This window comes from Polistes canadensis, unplaced genomic scaffold (genome assembly GCF_001313835.1).
Source record: "Polistes canadensis isolate GaletaPanama2010 unplaced genomic scaffold, ASM131383v1 scaffold_157, whole genome shotgun sequence".
NCBI classification, from domain to species: domain Eukaryota; kingdom Metazoa; phylum Arthropoda; class Insecta; order Hymenoptera; family Vespidae; genus Polistes; species Polistes canadensis.
In genome coordinates, this window is record NW_014569704.1 from 171,880 (window position 1) to 193,962 (window position 22,083).

At 29.1% G+C, this 22,083-nt stretch overlaps 1 protein-coding gene across 14 annotated transcripts in view; it reads left to right on the plus strand.

Moving 5' to 3' along the window:
• Positions 1-22,083, plus strand: part of LOC106788932 (septin-7) — a 42,101-nt gene extending 20,018 nt beyond the window's left edge. For 6 of the 14 annotated variants that reach the window (XM_014752659.1, XM_014752672.1, XM_014752669.1 and 3 more), the window contains 10 exons: positions 11,957-12,629; positions 13,789-13,996; positions 14,485-14,737; positions 15,036-15,225; positions 15,319-15,484; positions 16,165-16,206; positions 17,289-17,424; positions 17,516-17,679; positions 18,863-18,886; positions 19,515-20,225. In XM_014752659.1, the coding sequence (XP_014608145.1) occupies positions 11,957-12,629; positions 13,789-13,996; positions 14,485-14,737; positions 15,036-15,225; positions 15,319-15,484; positions 16,165-16,206; positions 17,289-17,424; positions 17,516-17,679; positions 18,863-18,886; positions 19,515-19,668 (2,010 nt within the window). In that variant the 3' untranslated portion in view covers positions 19,669-20,225. Of the gene's footprint in view, positions 1-11,956; positions 12,630-13,788; positions 13,997-14,484; positions 14,738-15,035; positions 15,226-15,318; positions 15,485-16,164; positions 16,207-17,288; positions 17,425-17,515; positions 17,680-18,862; positions 18,887-19,514; positions 20,226-21,950 lie in introns of those variants that run through there. The other 8 variants (XM_014752661.1, XM_014752665.1, XM_014752666.1 and 5 more) reach the window with 8 other exon arrangements.

Genomic DNA, 22,083 nt, shown 5'->3' on the forward strand with positions numbered 1-22,083 from the left:
ATTATTTTTATATAAAAGATTATTTCTGGCATGTCGAGTAATTTTTGTCACTAATGTAACTTAAAAATATTGCAGTGTTTGAAAGATTTAAAAATAATAGAAATTTTTGTTACTTCAAATAGTTGAATTTGAATTTTGTATTTTTATTAACTTTGGAAATTTAACTCGAATTTAAAATAATTTCAAATCCACGCACGCACACACACATCAAATAATTTTGGTTACTTTGAGGAAATTGATTAGAATTTTACATGTTTGTTGGTTTAATTTGTGTGAGATCGCTATAATTGTTTAGTAAAATAATGACTAAGATCGTTTGAGAGTCACTGTTCGTATAAACACATGGCAGACTCCCTCGCCCTCTTCTGCATTTCGTCGAAGGACCCCTTTGGCCTAACTATGGGGGGTGGCTTAGTAAAGGGTCTTGCCCCATGGTGCGTCATGTATAATCGAAAAATATACTACGATTTCTCTCGTGACTCACACACATACAAAAGAAAATAGATACAATAGGCTCTCTAGTTTTTATTATTTTCTAGTACACTTTTATTTGTTTTTTTTGTTTGTTTGTTTAGAAAAGTCAAATTTTGTAATTATAATTAATAATTAATTCAAACAAACAAATCTCTTTTTCGTATTTGAAATATTAATAATTGAGATAAACGAATTATCTGTAAGTTAATAATAATTTAAAAAAATTAAATGAATAGAAAAGATAATTAAATTAAACTAATTTGAATCGTATTACAAAAATATTGAAAGAACAAATATTTAAAGAATTAATAATACACGTTAGGGAAAGTAAACAAGATTAGTAATCGAATGAAACTAATTTTGTTTATATTATGCAAATTGTACCATGTAAAAATAAGCATAGAACAGAAAATTCAAATTTAACTTGAACATAAAAAAGATTATTGAAGCATAAAGATTCGTCATTCTTTCGGTAATACAATTTAAAGAATTTTCACTTTGAAACGGTCCACATCACACATCTCTTTCTCCACATACGTTACAACGTTTACTGAAAGAAAGAAAGAAAGAAAGAAAGAAATAAAGAGAGTTTATGAATGGTAACACGATGAGAAGAACTTTTACGAGCATTATGCAGAGAGTCTCTCCTGAGTGTTTCCTTCTTGTCAGTTACTTTATCTTTTTTTCTCTATTCCTTTTCTATCTCTATCTTTCTTTTTCTCTCATTCGATCATTATTTTCTCATTTCTCTCTTATCGGCTTAAAGATGAATGACACTCGTGGATACTTATAGTAGTAATGCGATATGCTTATAGCTTACCTTTAAAAGTATCTTTTATAATTCCAGTCACAAAGTTCTACAAAATGTTACAGTTTTCTGTACAGAATTTTACCACTATATTTTTAAAGTAAACAATATGAACAAAATGTTATACAAACATGTGAACTTTTAAATAAATACTTTATTAAAAAAGGAAATAATAATTCTCTAATTAATTAGTTAATTAAATAATATCGTTTGCGAGTATTTTATATATTTAAAATTTTGTAACTTCTCCATGTTGAAAATTGTAATACTTCATTTAAATATAGGGATTATATTTTATTAAAAATAATTATTTTTTATATAAAATAAAAGTGGCAATATAAGGAAAGGTGGATTCGAGGGGGGTAAAGGGTGTACGGGTAAGGGTTTAAAGGATATGCCTGACCATCTGACACAAAGCGCACCCTTTCACGAAAGCAGGCCGCGTCCCACTTTTTTTCTTTCCCTTTCTCCCTTTTCCTCCAGTTATTTTTTTCCCCCTCGAAGCAAATCCTCGCTTTCGTTTCTCGAACATATGTATGTATATATGCACAAAGAGAGAGACAAGAGTAGTAGTTTTCCTGTGAAATTGCAGGAAACAGAGAAAGCAGAAGAGGACTCACATAGGATTTACTCGACCACCAAAGTACGTCCTCTCTTTCACTCTCTTCATCTCTCTATTGTATATCCAAAGCCACCCAAACAATTTCTTCTATGACAATTTATCCATCCAAAAACCTTTCGTTTAAATTCCAATCTATAATCTCAATGAAATTTGTTACCAACTATATGCTGATTGACATACTAGCAAATAACACGATTTTTCAAATATACTATTTTATGGGATATTTCTAAATTAAGGAATAATTATGCTGATAAACGTATTATCAAAAATAGACAGCATAATTTATAAATTGAATACACAATTTTATCTTATTAATAATATTTTATATTAAATTTATTGTTACCTATATTGGTGGACGTGAAATCAGGCGGTATGATTTTTAAAAAATAAACAATGTTATGGGATGAAATTAATTAATAGTAGCCACGTTGATAGACCTATCAAATAGATAGCATGATTTTAATAATGGACAATTTGATGGGATAATAATTGTTTTCTTTTTGAGTAAAGATAATTATTGTAAAAAGTATCAATGAAATTTGTAACAAGCTACCCCCGTGATCATTTTGCTAAGACCATGAATTTAACAAATAAATGGACATTTTTATAAAATGATCACTATGTAGTCTTAAAATAATTGAAAATCATGCTTTAAAAAGTGAATAGTTTTATTATTACATTAACAGTTGTTACAATCTTACAGTTAGATCATTTCAGATAATTTATAATATCATCGAAATCCAACTTACATTGACCATCAAACTAAATAATCAATAAAGTCATAAATAATCTACAAAACAAAATCATAACCATAAGAAATAAAAGAAGTATCAATTTCGATGAAGAAACGTTGTTAATGATCCTCCTTTTCGTTTTCTTTTTTTTTCTTAATGAAATAAGAAGAAGATGTAGAAATTGAGGATGACCGTAGGGGTCGCTTAATCACGTGATACAGCAACATGTCCTCGTTTGCTCTAGCAAACGTTGATCGAAGAAAATGACTCGACGACAACCACGATGACTACAACAACGCCTTTGCAACGGCACGTGCGATCTCTCACAGCTTGCATAATTTTCCAAGCTTGCTAATTAAGAATATTTTCATCGTTGTCGCCTAACTAACATTAGACAACGACGATGATGACGACGTCATTGACTTGGTTGTCATTTTTTAGTCCTTCAACCGCGAACAAAGGGAACTCAATAATATTCTCTCTGTCTCTTTCTCATTCTCGACTATGATCAGCAATAGTCGGTTATTTTAAAAGAGAAACTTTAATTTTGCTTCTTTTAAACTCTTCTTTTAACTCCACCAACGGTATTGTAATACGAATTAGGTTACAGATTTAGGATTCCTCAAAGCCCCCTTTTTTTTTTTCTCATTATTTTCTATCTTTCTCTCTCTCTTTCTTTTTCTTCTTCTTCTTACGGGAATTCAATGGGTCGACCAGCGATTTGAAATTTCTCTCCTTGACATCATCCTCTCCACCCCGAATCCATTTCGACGTCGTATCGACCCTGGTCCCACCAGTGGCTCTCAAACTCTGTTCCGTGATTAATTTCTTTTTGAATAAAATAATAATAATCGAGAAAATAAAATCTATCTCTTTGTAATACGGTGACCTTTTCTTTAATGTACTTCTGCAACAACCCCTTTTTTTATTTATTTATTTTTTTTTTTCTTTTTTCAGGGAAAAGGTTTCTCTTTCACTTGATTAATCATTCTTACAGTGATTCTCAAATTAAATTATTGCAATAAATAATTTGCATCGATATTAATTTCGTTTACGATCACTTATTATATTCATTAAATATACAAAATATTTAGCAAAACTTTTCCAAGAAATTGCAAAAATGCACAATTTACAGCATTGAATTCTCTGACATCTTCTGAACTTTACGTGCTAAATTTATAACTCGATATGGTATTTTACTTGTAGACAAAAGAGTGTACTTTAATTTAATATAAGTTTTAATAAAATCTATTTACTTTTAGTGTAAAAAATATTTGCCAAAACTTTTCATAGTAATGCCGAGGAATTACTAACAATGACTGATTTCCGCGGCTATATGACTGTGTAACATATACACATTTGTGTGTATATGGCTGTGGTGTTTTGTGTGTGTCAGATGAGGAAATGAATTTTTGTCGTCCTCATGCATCGTGGAATTGTTACCAGACTCGAAATCATTAACGCGTTCGCGGTCAACGAATTAAACACGAGTACGAACGATTTTAATGAAAGCGTACTTTTTACGCGAATTTTGTTTTGTTCTATTCTCTCTCTCTCTCTCTCTCTCTCTCTCTCTTTCCCGTTTTTATTCCTTTTTTTTTTTTTTTTTACAGTACTGGAGTTTCGTAGCTCGGCATTTGTAGCGTAGTCCACGATTTAACAAAATTAAAAGATTCTTTTAGAGAAATGTATTTGATATTGTTTTACTCACACCTTTGAGTTAGTTTCATTATTGTTAAGGAACGAAAAGTAAGTTCGAAAATATTTTTTTTTGTTTTTTTATATAAGCGATTATATTTTCGTCCCTAAATTATTCTACATTTTTGTTGCAAATATAATGAAAGAAAATGATTGTATAAAATTGCAATTTGTTGTCTATGAATTATCTTTGATCTAAAACTTACATTGTAATTTTTTATTATATGTTTATTGGTTTGATTTAATATAAATACTATAAGAAATTTATTATAATATATAATTTTTAAATTCTTAGACAAGAATGGCTAATAATATAATAATAATAATAATATAGATCAAATTAATATAAAATACGTGGGTTGAACAATTTTTACCGAAAACAAGAAAACTTTTTAACCAATTATTGTATCTAAACAAAATTTCTTAAAATAGAATTTGAATAAATATATACAAATATGAAAAATTGATTTAACAATTTATTTGATAATATAAATAATTCGAATAAATTGTTAAGTATGTATAAAGTTATGTAAATGAAATCGTAATCTACTTTAATTTGGCGAATATATCGAAAAAGCTTATCTTCCTTTTTTTCTGTGCTTATCTTATCCCAGATAAAAGAAAAAATATGTTGGCACGATATAAAAGACTATGAATCGCTGCAAAAGTAATCCAGGTGTAGTACGCGTGCTATACGTAAAAGTAATTTAACTCAAATAAATTTTCCTGCAAAAAAAAACCGTAAATTTCTTCAAACAGTTTTTTCTTTTTTATCTTTTTTTTATTATTTTAATTTTATCTTCTTCGTCAGGTTTACATTCCTCCATGTTTCTCGACGTTTTGCACATAAACACACACATACACAGTATATGTTGAGTTTATACAGGGTGTCCAACATAATTCTAGTCACGATTGTTCAAGTATTTGCGATAACCTGATAAAAAAATACTTTAAACAAAAGTTGATCTGTTTTTGATTAACTATACATTGCAATAAAAAAAAAGTTAGAAAAAAAATTATATTTTTCGTAGTCAATTTTATTTTTAAATAAATGATCAAATATTTCGTAGTAAATAACAATTAAATATCAAAATCGTGTTAATACAGAAAGAAATGAAACCCAATACTATTTTTTTTTAAATATATAAATAATATATATTCTATTATTATATTTTTTGTTTAGATCAAATAGAAAATATTAAAAATATACTGACAATATTTTATAACCAACAAGATAAATAAATATCCAACATGGCGGCCTTGTTCCTCTATTAACAATAAGAAATAATAAAATTAACACTAAATGCTTTGAATCAATCCTCGATCTAATTTCTTTGAAACCGTGTTGTGGTTGTACCATCCACGTACTACACGAAGGAACGCAGATGGTTAATTTATGAGTAAACGAAGTAAAGAAATACGAAGAATAAAAGATAATAAGAATTATCGGAATGCAACGGAATAATGTGCATAAAAAATATATGGAAAAAAATGACCGTGATTATAAATAAAAATCAAAGATAAAAAGAATGGAATGAAATATTTTCCATAATATAAAAGTTTCTCTTTTATTTCTATTCTTTCTTTCTTTCATTAAACAACAAAAATTTCACGTAATATTTATTCTCGATTTCTAACAGAAAGGATAAATTTAATGCACGAAAAAAAGAAAAATACGAATATTTATTTATATTCTCCTCGCGCTTAAATACTGTGGATAAAAAGATACAGCGAACAGCTGTATTCGTATGTAATTTTTGGCTGAGTATCAATTAAATTAAATGTTATTGGTACTTCGTATTTGCGATGCATAAATAAACATCAAACCGTATTATATAATAAAATGACAAAATATGTAAAAGCAAGGAAGAAATATTATTATTTGTATATATAGATGTGTGTGTGCATCACGGTGATTCTCATACTCAACAACAAAAAATACCTATAAATGAAGATCAAAATTTAAAACAAAATGACAAAAAAAAAACAAATGATAATATATATAAATAATAATATTTATGCAGGTGTTCTTATCCAGGAAAACGTGCGGATACAATGGAACACCTTGTTTCTCTGAATTAAAAACTCGTGCAAGAATTCTCGTAATATTAAACAAAAAATACAATGAAAAATACATAGAGATAAATCTAGATACTAGATAACACACACACAGACACAAAATTACGTTCTAAAATATATATCTTGTTTTTAGAATTCACAATGATATTTTAAGGATATATACTACATACTCTCATCTAATATCATCGTATGATCGCGTCTACAACAACGTGTTGGTCGATCTTCAAAGAAAAACCTTTAGATGCATCAAAGTTTTTTTGTGGTTGTGTTGTATGTAGTAAACAGTGTATCTATGTACATGCGCAAGTGGTATGCGTGTATCTTCTTCTGTACAATGAACCGGTGAAGCTGGAAGTAACATCAGCAGCAAAGCAGACTTAGGTCGATACACACACATACGCACACATACAAAATCTTTTTCTCTCTCTCTCTCTTTCTCTCTTAACGTGCTTACATTCAAGCCAAGTCGATTATATCGATTCCGTAGAAAAAGCATAGACGTTCTCTCTCTCTCTCTCTCTCTCTCTCTCTTTTTTTTTTTTGTCGCTTTTGTCTCTTTGACCAATACCGAGTTCTTTTATCGTTTCTGCTTCGTCGCTAGTGATAACAGACTGACGGCTAACGAACTTTTAATTAACGAGAGTCACCTTAGTATACATCTACAAGATAACACGTTCTTCTTCAGCAAACTATTTTACATAGGTTTCTTTTTTATATATATATATTTCATTTCGTAATAACAATTTTTTTTTGTGAGTCAAGGTAAAGTGATAATTTCTTTTTAAAAAAAAAAAAACAAATTAGGAAATATTACGTGTGCGCTAATGTTCATAATTTTTTGTTTTTTTTTTTTCTGTTGAATTATAGATATAATGCATCGATAATAATAATTTATTAAGATGAGTCAGAGCTAATAATTAGAAAAAAAATATGTTTTAAAAAAAATGTGTTTAGAATATTGGATGTACGCTTATGTTAATATTTTTTTAATATCTTTTTATATTAAGAATTAAAGATGATGTATTGATAATAATGAACTATTTTTTTTATGTGCTGACTAATGTAAGTTACATAAGATATATTAATGTGAAATTAATGATGCATAAATATATGTGCATGTATGAAATCATATAATTATATATCATTGTATATAATTTTTTGTAATTGTATATAAACACAATAAATAAATGTGATAGTGTATAAACGTTCATATTTTCTTGATATATTTTTTATTTCTAATTAAACAAATGTTGAATCAGAACATGAGTCATACTAATTGTTCACCGAGAACAAATAACGTTTTTTATGTTTGTTGCATACACCGATAAATCTAATATTTTTGTCGTTTAACGTCGAAGAAACATTTCCGCTTTTGATATCGAAAAAAAAATAGTAAAAGAGAGAGAGAGAGAGAGAGAGAGAGAGAGAGAACTAAAGCAAATGTATTAAATGCTTTAATTTTGTGAGCTTATACGTAAGCATACTATAATAGTATATTGTTGTAGAATATTTCATGACAATAGATAAAGATTTTTAAAACGAATATGTGTATGTAAATATATACTTGATGACTTAAGTTAAATGTTAAAAAATGTTTAACTCATTTATCTATTTTCTATGCAAAGTTTTTAAAAATAAATATAACATTTGCAACATCATTTATAAGATAGATGTATTTTTGTTTGTATCTAAACAAAATTATTTACTCTGTAAAAGAGTTATAGTGTTTATTATAATTAAATTAAAAAACAAATTGATGTATGTGTATGCATATGTAAATTATATTACATATTATTTACATATTTACATTTATTGAAAAAAGAATATAAATTTTTGCTTTACCATATAATTGATAATAATTAGAAATAATTTTCTATTTATATTCTATTTATATATATATATTTTTTTTAATATTTCATTATAGTAATTGGAAATAGTAGAAGTTAATAATTTATTATTGCCTTTCGACCCCTTAAGTTGGGAATTGGGAATTGGGAATCGTTCGTAATGTTTTATACAAGACACACTAGAAATAACAAACTACAAAGTTTTCCTAATCGAATAAAGAAAAGGTGAACAAATAAATAAAGAAAAAGAAATGGAGGGTTTTTGGAATATTATTTGGTAAATTTTTAACGGACTCGTAGGAAGAAGTCTGTGTTGTGCGACTTTCGATCTTCAGAGTCTACTTTAGGATGGAACTGCAGTGCAGTGCAGTGCAGTGTGTGTTATATGCATCGGACCGGTTTCTGTGCTCGACGATGTTGCGCTCTTCGAGTTAGACGACGTCTCTCGTTCCCAGACTCAACGAATCCAACACGCCTTGTGCATCTTTTCTTTCTTTTTCATTTTTTTTCTTTCTCCTTGTTCCCTCTTTTTTCCTTTTTTTCTTTTTTTTTCTTTCTTTTTCCTTTAATTATTTTCATCAAATGTTGATACAGTTCACATTTTCTTCTTTGTATATTCTTATTTATATTTTGTAGGGTTTTTTTTATCAGTGTTTTGGGTTATCAACGTGGAATTCATTATTTTCTTACTTATTATGATTATAATTTCTTCTAGTTTTTGTTTAAGTTTTTTTCTCTTTTTGATGCAATGTGTAATCGTGAATATTCGTATTTCTGTTTCACTTGATTTTTTGTTAGGCTATGAAATTAACCCTTAAAATTTCGACCATCACAATTATTGGTACTATAATTTATCTTGTATACAAACTTCCATTATGCAAAGTAAAAAAATGTTCATTCATAAGAATCTCTCAGCTAATTTCATTTATTAATCATTTATTAACATTATAAATTTTATTATAATGTATTTGGATTAAACTTTCGATTGTGAAGAATTAAAATAATGTTCATTCATTAAAATCACCCAGCTAATATTTCATTTTGCTTACGTAATTTTTGTACTGACCTTAAAAAAATAGAAAACAAGATCCTCAAATTACTATTTCGTTGCTGAGACTGAATAAAGAAAGAAAAAAAGGGAAAAAAAATGTTTTATTTTGTCATTAAGTGTTGCAAAAATTCGGTCTACGTCGTCGACGAAACGAAAAGGAGTAATTTACGTTTTTAGATTTCATGTACTTATAGCAACGAAACCACTGCTGTCTGTACATTAAATCGCGCGACGCGTTTAAAAGCAACCAAGCAAACTAGTGAGCAAAGAATATACATATATACACGTATATACACACACACATATACATATATGTATAAATACATATGTTGCTTGGTCGTATGTTTTATTCGCGGTACGCTTTTAAACGCGCAATCGTTCGTACGTTGACACTGAATATGCAGTGTGCAGGTTTTAAATATGAGTAAGCAACCAACCAACCAAGAGAATTTGTGAATTTTAACTAAGACAATTTTTTTTACCGATGATCTTCCCCTAAATAAATGAGATCAAACGAAAATAGATTACGAAATTTCTTTCTTCTACTGGAAAACAGTATATTTAGCATATCTCTCATCCAAATAAATATTCATTTTTAATATTAATTAATGTTATTATTATAATTTGATTAAGAAATAAGTAATTTTGGAATTTTACGTCTATGAGAAATATATTAGCGTTATTTATTTAATTATTATATATAGAATCAGAACCCCATACACTATAACCCAATGTTGCTGCTCGACAAACATTGGTTTGCATATATTATTTTATTTATTCAAATAAATACAATTTCATTTTATTATTTTTTTGAAAGAGAGGCAAATAAAAGTTTGCACTAAGGTGACAAATTCCATAAACGCGTTTCTTTATAAAATATTGCAAATTACTATTATTGTTAATGCAGTGTATTTCCGAAATATGAACAATTCGTTATAAACAATGACAACTGAATTTGTATTCCATTGGAAGGGGTTATAAGGGCACAATAGCAACGATAATAACATGAATCCTATTTGCTCATTCTATAGTACATTTCCAAAGCATTGATTGAACATTTAACTTGGTAAAAAGTATGACAGTTCAATTTGCATTCCCTTTAGACTCAAATTTAAATAGACACATGTTACTACATTATACAATTATTTAATTTGACGCAATAAAGTTGTAAATAGATGCGTTAGATGGTAATTAGAGACGTTAGACAGTGATTTAATCGGGTTTAGAGTAGTATCGTTAATACGATACATGTATGTTCTTAATTATTCGATTTCAACAGATAAGATTCAATCCAAGAGAATCGAATTTGCCCTGAAGGACTCGTTTTAGATTAGGAAATAAAAAAAAGGGTGAAAAATTTATCGGTTTCGTGACCTCGATATCACGATTCACGTTCTCGGTGCGCTGAACAGTAGTGCACAACTTCCGGCCGGAAGTTAATAAGACGTTGGCGGTACCAGTATACGATTCAAACTTGCTCTACCTTTGAAAACTTGCATGCAAACCATATCGATCGTGTCTGACAATTCGCCATATTCACTTGCCCCGATTTTCCTATTATTATTCTCTTCCTTTTTCTTTTTTCATTATTGACTTAAACATAATTTTACTCCACTTATTGTGGTGGATAGTTCATCGCCATTTTTTTTTAAAAGGATCGATCCAATTTTTTCAATTTTGTCCAGCGTACTTTTATGCTTCTTTCATTACTCTTTACGAGAGAAAAAAAATGGTGGCGAATTCGTCACCATTTTTTTTTAAAGAGATTGATTCAACTTTAATCTTGTTCGACTTACTTTTATACTTTCATTATCTTTTTAAGAGAGAGAAAAAAAATATGATGATAGGTTTGTTATCATTTAAAAAACATGCTATTATTCCGCATCGTATTCGCCATTTTTCTTTCATTTATTCCGATGACGAAATTGTAATGATAATTTGTTTGGAAAACTATAAACAAGGACGTAGCCTATCCTGTAACAAAGGACGCCTATTGTTCTTATTCTCTTTGGTAGAAATGTATACACCGTTAAGGAGAAGAAGATATATTTCCATATTATACACAATGTAAACTCGTGTCAGTCGCGTGTCGCATACTTTCCTGAGAACATAACGATCGTCGTATACGTCATCGCTTTAAAGAGGAAGACAGAGAGAGAGAGAAAGAAAGAGAATAAACGTACCATCTAGAAATATAGTTAGCTTCTCCTAGTTCAACGGGTCAATGGAGCGCACAGATATATCCTCGTCTAATATGAACTCTAAAAGCAACGAGACACGTTTCTGTCATCATCCAAATCGTCCTTGGCACATTTCTTATTGGTCTCGAATTTCTCGAAGATCTCGAATAAATAAGGTGTTGTATTAAGAATTTTATAGAAATAATTGTTAACACCTACTTAACGTTGATTATTTATTACTGGAACGGGAAGGAAGAAAACATTATCTGTAAGAAGAAACAGTGAATCGATTTGGAAATAGACAATTTTATTCGTAAATAAGATGTTAAAAGGGAACAAATAAACAAATAAGGAACATTAATTATCAACATATCTAATTAAAAGCAAAGTAAACAATTCGAAATAATAGGACCAACATCCATCCATCCATCCATCATCTCTTTTGTTTGCTTTCTGTTAACAGATACAGGCGAAGCGCGAGCTGTTCTTCAAAGGCGACAGCACGGGCATTATCTCTTCGCCTTCAGTGCCAACAGTTCCACCACCTCAACCACCAGGACAGGGAACATCATCGTTAACGACGACTAGTAGTAATACAACGACTAGTATCAGTACGACGACAAGTAACAACAGTGGCACAACGACGCTCGTTAATTCGACTAGTACAAATGTCAACAGTAGCAATAACAATAACAACAACAACAACAGTACATCGATTCAATCGACATCTTCCATATCCTCCTCCTCGTCTTTGAGCACGACGGCTAGCATTTACACTGGCGTCAGCGCGAGTCATGCGAGTCATGGGACGAGCAGCTCTGTACCACCAACAGCGAAGATGCGTTTGCCTCTCTCTTCCTCTTCTTCATCGACGACCTCAGCCAACAACCCCAACCATACCTCGGCCTCGGCTCTGATCCTCAATCCAAACGATTCATCCGAAGATAGTAACAAAAGGGATTCGTCGAGGAGCAACGAGTCCAAGGATTCATCATTGAACTCTATACTTCATCGGCCGCTTCAACCGTTAACGAAATCAAAGGAACTCGATGGTTACGTTGGTTTCGCCAATTTACCTAACCAGGTGTATAGGAAGGCCGTCAAGAAAGGATTCGACTTTACCATCATGGTCGTTGGTTCGTATTGTCTCGATTATTGTTTTATTTCTTTACTTTTTTTAAAAGTAGGATATTCTCTACTTTATCGACACGCTCACAACGATTCATCTATCTCTCGCAACGCTTTTTATTCGACTTGATTATTAAAATTGATTTTTTTTATGCCTTCGAATAAGCACTTACACGTATATAACGAGATATAGCAACGGAACAATGAGCTAAGTGTCAGACCTTGAAAGCATGATCGTTCTTAGCTCAATTAACACATCCATTTGCCGTCACCTTTTGCCAAAAAGACAACGGACATCTGCTCTAGAGGGTCAAAAAGATCGAAAGACAAAAGGAAGCCCGTTTCTCTGCCCCTTCCCTCTCTCTCCCTCTCTTTCTGGCTTCTTCTTTCCATTATTTTTTCTTTTCTTTTATACACTACACTGCTGTTTCAATTCCGCCGTCAGGAATATATATCGGCTTTTATAAAATTTTCTCATCTGCTCGACACGTGCGGCGCCGGTTGCATACATCCATATACACTGCACTACACGCAGCTGGATTAGGCCTGCCACTGTGTGTTGTATTTGTTCTCAGTGATTCTCAAATTTGTCATCCTCAATATCAGTCTGTTGAAAATGATTTTAAAATAAATGGAATTTTTAATTTCTTCTTTGACCGAGAAAATCCTTCAGAAGATTCCTTCTTATGACTCGTTCTTGACTTTCTTAGTTTTGGGGATATTTTTCTGTAGGGTTTGCTTTATCATTATATTCAACATAACGAACAAAGCGTACTCGCAATATATATATATGATATATGTACATGAAAGTTCCCCTGTTCAAAATGAAAGCGAGAAATTTGAGAATATGGGCGGAGTACTCTGCTATTAATAGGATCAGTATAAACGGAGTCATTCTTTGTAAATAAAGGAATTCAAGTACGTACCCTTGAGAATGACCACTGGTACTGGTTCAAGGTTTGCAAATGCAACGATATTTTAATCACAGTGATACCAATTCCTTCGAATTTAAATAGATATTTGTACCACGATCTCTTAGTATCTTTTTATTAAGCCGAATGTGTATTAAAATAGACGTTTAAATAATGTCTAATAAAAATGATGAATACTTTTTCCTAATTAATTTGGATTTCAGTATTTTTAAATATTTGTTTTATCTTTCCTTAGGTCGATCCGGGTTAGGAAAGTCAACTTTTATAAACTCCATGTTTTTGGCTGATATATACAGCGCGGAATATCCAGGTCCTAGTCTGAGGGTAAAGAAAACAGTAGCTGTCGAGACGACCAAGGTGTTGCTGAAAGAAAATGGGGTAAATCTTACACTGACTGTGGTCGATACGCCTGGATTTGGCGATGCGATCGACAATAGTAATTGGTAATTCATGCTTGATTTATTTTTATTCTTCGCCTATTGCATATTCCACGAAAGAAAAAGAAAAATTAATGCCATTTTTCTAAGTTCTTCCTTTAACAAACGAGACTCTATTTTGGAAATTTCTCAATATGCGCACAGAATATTTCAAAGTGTAATAATTAACATGTATTTGCATTTGAAATAAATTCGAAGTAAAAATTATATTCGGACCAAAAATTAATTCAATGGTAGTTGGAAAACACTACATGCATAATATGTCTGCTAGTTTACGATAAAAAAAAGTTACGGGATTGCTAAACGGAGAAGTTTGAGAAACTCTGTTCTAAAGTATTAAAACTTTGTATGTTATAATTTTTCATGCCATATATAATTTATTAATTATTCAAAATATACATGTTGGATGTCTCACTTTGTGTGAATGTATAAATATATTTATATGTTCATCTATAAATAATAAAAATTATTTATGAATATATCATATGTTTCAGTTGGGTTCCAGTTATAGAATACATTGAGTCAAAATATGAGGAGTTCCTGAATGCAGAGTCTCGTGTAACGAGACGGCAAATACCCGACAGTCGAGTACACTGTTGTCTTTATTTCATTGCGCCCTCGGGTCACGACCTGACGCCGCTCGATGTAGAGTTCATGCAACGCCTTCACGACAAAGTCAATATAATACCTGTAATCGCTAAAGCAGACACGATGACTCCTGACGAGCGTGCTTATTTTAAAAAGAAAGCAAGTTCATTAAATATTTATTCGTAAAAAAAATATATTTCACATACAAATATCTGTAGAAACAAATTTTTTTCAATCACATATAATGCACATAGCCGTATATACTTTACAGTACCTTACACATACAGGCACACGTGCGCGTATGTATGTTCAATTTTGTATACATTCTAGTTTCCTGAATATTAGACACAAATAAAGAATAATTTGATAGAATTTACATTTTTACCACATAATAGTTCCATTATAAAATACGTTCACATGTACAGAAAAATTAAGAATAATTTTTGTTTGTTTCTAGATATTAAATGAAATCGCACAACACAAAATCAAAATCTATGAATTCCCAGAAGAAGAATACGAGGAGGATAGCAAGTACGATAAAGTTTTAAGGGATAGAGTTCCCTTTGCGGTCGTCGGCGCGAATACTGTAGTCGAACATGATGGGAAAAAAGTACGTGGGAGAAATTATCCGTGGGGTATTGCCGAAGGTATATGAAAAATCAATTATCTATATTTTGTATTATTATTGGTGTATCAAATGATCTATTTAAATCATCATCGTTCGTCATTACTTTTTTCAGTTGAGAATTTAGACCATTGCGACTTCATAGCTTTGCGAGATATGATCATTCGAACGCACCTGCAAGATTTACAAGACGTTACGAATAATATACATTACGAGAACTTCCGATGTCGGACATTAGCTGGTCTCGGTGTAGATGGCAAGCCAACTAAAATATCAAATAAGTACGTTCAACATTTACTTTACGAATTATTTTTCTCTAATTTCGTCATGTGTTTGCCGTTTTTCCAAGGAAACTTTGATTTTTTTTTTTTGACGTATATTTAAGAAGATGAGGATATGAAAATTAAACGAATGTACGAGATAAAGTTACAAGATACAGGCATTTTAACCGTTTGAATCCAAAAGCTCGTCGCAAAAATCACTGTCAGTTGTTCATAACGATCAAAATGTCAAAGATTTTTACATAAAACCTAAAAAAACGCGAATTACACTTCTTTGGACTCAAACGTTTGAAAAACACGTTAAGAATCTCGATAGAATTTGGATAGAGCGATATATAATAGATTAATAAATTATCTACTAAATGTTAATCAGGAAGGAATACAATTTTTTTACTCTTTATGTTCTATCATTTTAAGTTCTTTAAGGATTATACTTGTTTTCTTCTTTTTCCCAAGACACCGAAGGAAAAAGCTTGTGCATGCAAACTACTGGAAAGCAAGATATATAAATATTATCGTGGTCTAAATTCCTTTACTTTTAGTGATACTTTTGACAACAACAAAAAATTAAAAATTGCATCGTAGACAAAATGTAGCAAAAAAAAATATCTGTGATAAAGACAAACTTTTTAAAAACATTTTTCCTAAATAAATTTTAATATTGATTTCTTATTGGTTAGTTTGTGCCCACCAGGAGTGATGAACAGTTTCATGACAGTGTGGTAAGTCCTTTAATAAGGCTGAGGTCATGTACTATGGTTTTGTGTGCACAAGCCTTGTCGAATTTCTATTTGCTAGTTCTTAGTTTCAGAAATCATGTTATGCTAAATAAAAACAAAAAATAAATAAAAAAAGGAGGGTTCACTGCGTGAGGAATTGAAGGAGTTAAGTTTTATTAGCATAATTAAATTTATCTGAGCTAAAATAAATATTTTCTATCTATAATAAAATAAAAATTCCAATAAACATAATGATAGCGATGTAATTATAACACAACGTAATATCGTATCTTCCATTTGGTAGTGAGCCCTCTAAAACAAATTAGTTATTGCAAGTAACGCATTATAAATAATTGTAAAGTTTAGTAAATTCTAAGGGAGTGTAGATAAGGAACCAGGAAAATAATTGATATATGATTTTGATATAAGAATTAAAAAAAGAAATTTTTTTTTATTTTATTAGTTCATATGGAACCTTGCATCGATGTATATATATATATACGTAAATTTCTAAATAACATATTGCTTGCTGCTTTTTATTTGATCTTTTAGTGGCTATTTATTTTTATTAGTTTTCATCATTGAAATGGCACAGCACTATATCCCCCTTGTAATGTCTCGTTGTAAATCTATAAAATATTTTTCGAATAAATATTAGGAATATGTATATATTACATATACAGGATGTCTAAAGTTTATCCGGCCTAACCGTGTCAGATTATTTTGTTATATTGTTTTTTTTCTTATTTTTATGTACAGAATATGCAGACACTGTTTGACTGGAAAAACCTCAGACATCCTGTATATTTATATATATATGTATATATATATACATATATTACCATGATATTAAAGAATATTTACGGTAGTCTATTTATATTTCCTATATAAATATTATTCTCGTACATATATATGCCTGTAATTAACAATGTATTTTAGTAGGACTTTTTATGTACAGATTAAAAAAAAAAACTATATTTTCTCGTAGATATGTAATTATAATTTATATTATTTCATAAATTATATTCACACTGAGGTGTCTAATTGTTTTATTTATTTTTTCCTTTTGTTTTTTTTTATTATAGGAATCCTTTGGCTCAATTGGAGGAAGAGAAAAGAGAACACGATAATAAAATGAAGAAGATGGAAATTGAAATGGAACAAGTATTCGAAATGAAAGTTCGCGAAAAGAAACAAAAACTTAAGGATTCGGAAGCCGATGTAAGTACAACTGTTACTTTAACTTTTTCTTCTCTTTAATTTCGTTTTACTTAAAGTTACATTACTTATTATACATACATATTAACTACAGTTACAGAGACGGCATGAACAAATGCGGCGTTCTTTAGAACAACAAATTCGCGAATTAGAAGAGAAAAGGCGCGCATTCGAAGCAGAAAAACTAGCATGGGAACAACAGACCGGTCACAGTATTGAAGAATTGCGTAGGCGCAGTTTAGAAGCCAACTCAAAAGAGTAAGTGTGAATTTATTTATTTATTATATTTAGATAACGCTTTTTGATCATTTCATTATATATTATTTTATCGACGTTTTATTTTTATATATTTTTATTTTATACACAAAGTTACTGCTTTGAATTATACTATCCGTAATTTATCGTATCATGTATTTAAAGCAATCTGCCATTCATGTTAAAAGAGAACATTATTTTATTTATTTATTATTCATTTATGCAATGTGAGATATGGGAAATATCTAGGGAAAAAAATAAAAATTATCTCCTAAATTCGTTATTTAACATTAAAATACTGAAATCTGTTTTTAGTATATATGCAAAGTTGTATTAATAAATGTAGTTCATTTCTAATAAGTATATAATGTAATGACGATTTATCACAACGGCAGGAAATTGCCAATGATCATTATAATAGAACCTTACTATACGCGTAAATTATATTCTTATGAAAAATAATTACTTCAAATATCATGCGTCATTTCTCGTGCAACGATAAAAAAAAACTTAATTTAAAAAATTACTACTCTCATTAATAGAGTACGAATATAATGAAGTGTTGATCTCAATGCTACTGCTATGGAATGTTTTTTTAAATTTGAAATAATATTTATGTTTATATAGCATAAAATATATTTTAATCGTTTTTACGCGTTATCTGTGATGTCACATTTATTTATTTTATTTTTTGGGTGGGAAAAAAGATTTTGAAGATTATGAAAGAACACACTTTTGTTTATAAATGATTGGTTTATATAACAAATTGATATATAGTGCTTTTTATAAATATAATTGTTTAGTGCTTTGTGTATATCAGCTAAAAAAAACCAAAAGTTTTGTCCGCTTGAAAAGTATTAAATAGATAAAATTATCATCGAAATGATTGCGCAAATTTTAACCCTTTTATCATATTTTTATTTCGCATTCATCTACTGTCACCAAAAAAAGCATAAAAGTATAGCACATATTTGTCATCTAAAAATTAATATATGTTGTTTTTATTCACTTATAATATATAATAATATTCTGTTTATTTTTTGTTATGTATGACAAAAATTTTACTTTTTGTAATAAAATTAGAATATAGTCATAAAGTTAAATAATTGACGAATGTATTTATAAATAGTTTCACAATATGTTCATGTATATCTTATTCTTATTTTTTTCTTTATAATGCATGCAGCAGATTTTTCCGATTTTACAAAAGGCAAGTAATGTGATAGAGTATACATATTAAGTGTGATTTAATAATATTCAACATAATATCTGATTTACACTACTTTATTTTAATATATTAAATATATATTTAAGCAATGAGAATAATTAAAAAACCATGAACCGTATAATATCATATTTTCCAAAGAATTAATATAATGAAGATGTCAATGATTACGATAATACAATTATTTACAATTAAATAACATTTTTTGCCTTTATAGAATATCCTCTAATTATTATTCACATAGCGTAGCATTAATGTCAACATATCATTTACAAATAATAGCACCTTTTATACAAGAAATCTACTGCTTACGATATATTATAGCGATATTATTTTTATTTTTATTATTTTTTTTTCTTTTCTTTTCTTATTAAATTATTTTTATATAATATGTGTGTAAATAAGTATTTTTAGAAAAAAAAAAAGCAGATTTATATTTAACATATATATATCTTAAATAATTCGCATATTATATATGCGACGAACAGTAACTTAAGTTATATATATACACAAGTACATTCCTTATAAAAAAAGCTTTCCAGATGAATGTTATGTCATGCTTGCGCTTGTCTGTTTGTTGTGTGTATACGATATCGGGGTGTCCTTAATTTAGGACGGGATCGGTGTCGTCCGAGGGATCCGGAGGTGGAGGGGGTACGTTGAGGGGTTCCCGAGGGATAGGAAGTCTTCTTCGCCGTCATACCAGTTTCAAATCACCTCAAGAGAACCACACACAGATACAGCTTGTCATACAGCATCCTGATTAAACAAACAAATAATACAAGAAAAAAACAAAACAAAATATATCAATTAGTCAGATACCATCCCTGATAAATGCGGACGAACTATGCTAAATTAAATTAAACGAAATATCTTTTATGTCATTCATTTTAAATTACATACCTGACACATATCATTTTTACACATTTTCTGTGACTATGAATATATGTATATATATATGTGTGTGTATGTGTGTGTATTTGCGCGCGCACGTGTATATGTTACGTATATTCGATTGACAAATTTATATCGAACGCTATTTAACATTCAGATGTATGTGCCAGGTTATATCTTATACCATTTTATTCCTTTTCGCATTATTTTATACATATGTAAACATACAATTAAATATCACAATATATATAAATTTATATATATATATATTATTCTTTATTTTCTTTTATTTGAAGAGTAAAATTTAGAATTTCTTCAAAGTGAGCATCGTTATAAAAGATTTGATTAAATGCTTCTCAATTAACAAGAAATAGACTGATAAATAACTGAGCATTATTTAGTGCTCATATCTTTTTAGTTTTAGTTACAAGAAAGAAGGCATCATAATGCCGTATAATTTCATCTTATTGCGTTAAATGTTACACAGTTGCTATATACCGTATATACTTATACAAAATATTATTATTTCTCACAAAAAAAAAGAAAAGAAAAAAAAATAATATTAATTAACATCGTGTTCGAAAAAAAAATTATAATAAGAAGAAAATTTCATTTCGTCACTCAGATTAAAATTGTATCGAACTTTATATATAAGAATATAACTGTGTATTTTTGGCACAATATTTGATACACGAGAAATGTATAAGAGAGCTTTGTACTTCGAGTAATAATATTTATTTTCTGCTTAAAAAATACACATTTTCATTTTTGTTCGTAGAATTATTTATTTGTATCTATTCAAAAAAGATTTTAATTAAATAACAAAAAGAAGTTGTAAACTCTGAACAAGCTGTCCTTTCGTGTATTAAAATATCATTTTATTGGATTATAATTCAAAATTTCTTTTAAATGCTTATACCATAAAGCATTTTCTTTTTTTGTCTAAAAGACAGCTTGGCAGAGGTGAACGCGTGCTATAAATGATTAATTAAAAAACAAATACATTGTTAATTTCATCATTAAAATTTTATTCGCAAATAAAAGTAATGCTTTCTTATAAGATATTTACTAACAATTATCACCCTCATTTTTTAGCCTATTTTCATTTTTTTCCTTTGTGTCTGAACAACACGAAAATGCTATAGCAATATTTCTTCTAATACGCATTGCGATTATTGTGTTCGTAGATCAATAATGTTTGTTTTAAAATAAACCCGGCTTATAATTTTTGTTTAATATTAAAAACCAGTCTTTGTTTCATTATCTCATTTTTTTTATGTATATGCATATATAAGTATATGTATGCATGTGTGTGTATATATGTGTATGTATATTACTCGTATAATATATACAGGATGTCTGAAGTTTATCCGACCAAATAATATCCGCGTATTTTATACACTAAAATAAGAAAAAAATGTTATGTAAACATAAATCGCGTTTAAAACTTTATTTAGTTCAACCAGAAAAACCTCGGATATACTGTATATTACGTTTTGACTTATATTAGACATTACAAGTTTAATTTTAATATATAAAAATATATACACATACATACATGCATTGAACATAACACTAATCTATTTCTATGAATTATATACACTTCTAATATTGTATTATTCGTACACATTGATAAAAAATATATGGAATATTACATAACTGAATATGGAATATTACATAAACTGATATTTTGTACACTAAATTAATTATTAATATTATACATATATATATATACATAACATAACATACCAATTAATCAATGTGGCTTTTAAAAAATGGCCCATGAGATTGGCGAAGCATGATCTCAGCATGTTTAGATTTTGCAAATGATTGTATTAATATGATACTCATTGCTTGTTTCAAATTTTATCTACGACGGACATTTTCTAAAGAAACAAAAAAATTTACAGGATAAAATATTCAGTAAATCAGTTAGAAAAAATTAGAGAAATCAATCAGTATTTTGTAATACAAAATATTAAATAACGTGACACATACATATAGACATTTTCGATGATCATATAGCAAAATCTCAAAATCTCGATCATACTCGAAATAAGTAAACAACATCGGTCAAAGTTATAAGAAAAAAGAAAAACAAATCATATATAATTCGCAGATTAACATTTCCTTAATGTATACATTTTTCTTTCAGGGCTGTGGATGGAAAGGAAAAGAAAAACAAGAAGAAGGGCCTGTTCTAATAACATGAAAACAAACAAAAAAAGAGAAAGAAAAAAAATAAAGCGGAAAAGGCACAGCGAGGTGCTGCTTCTTTCCAAATCGTA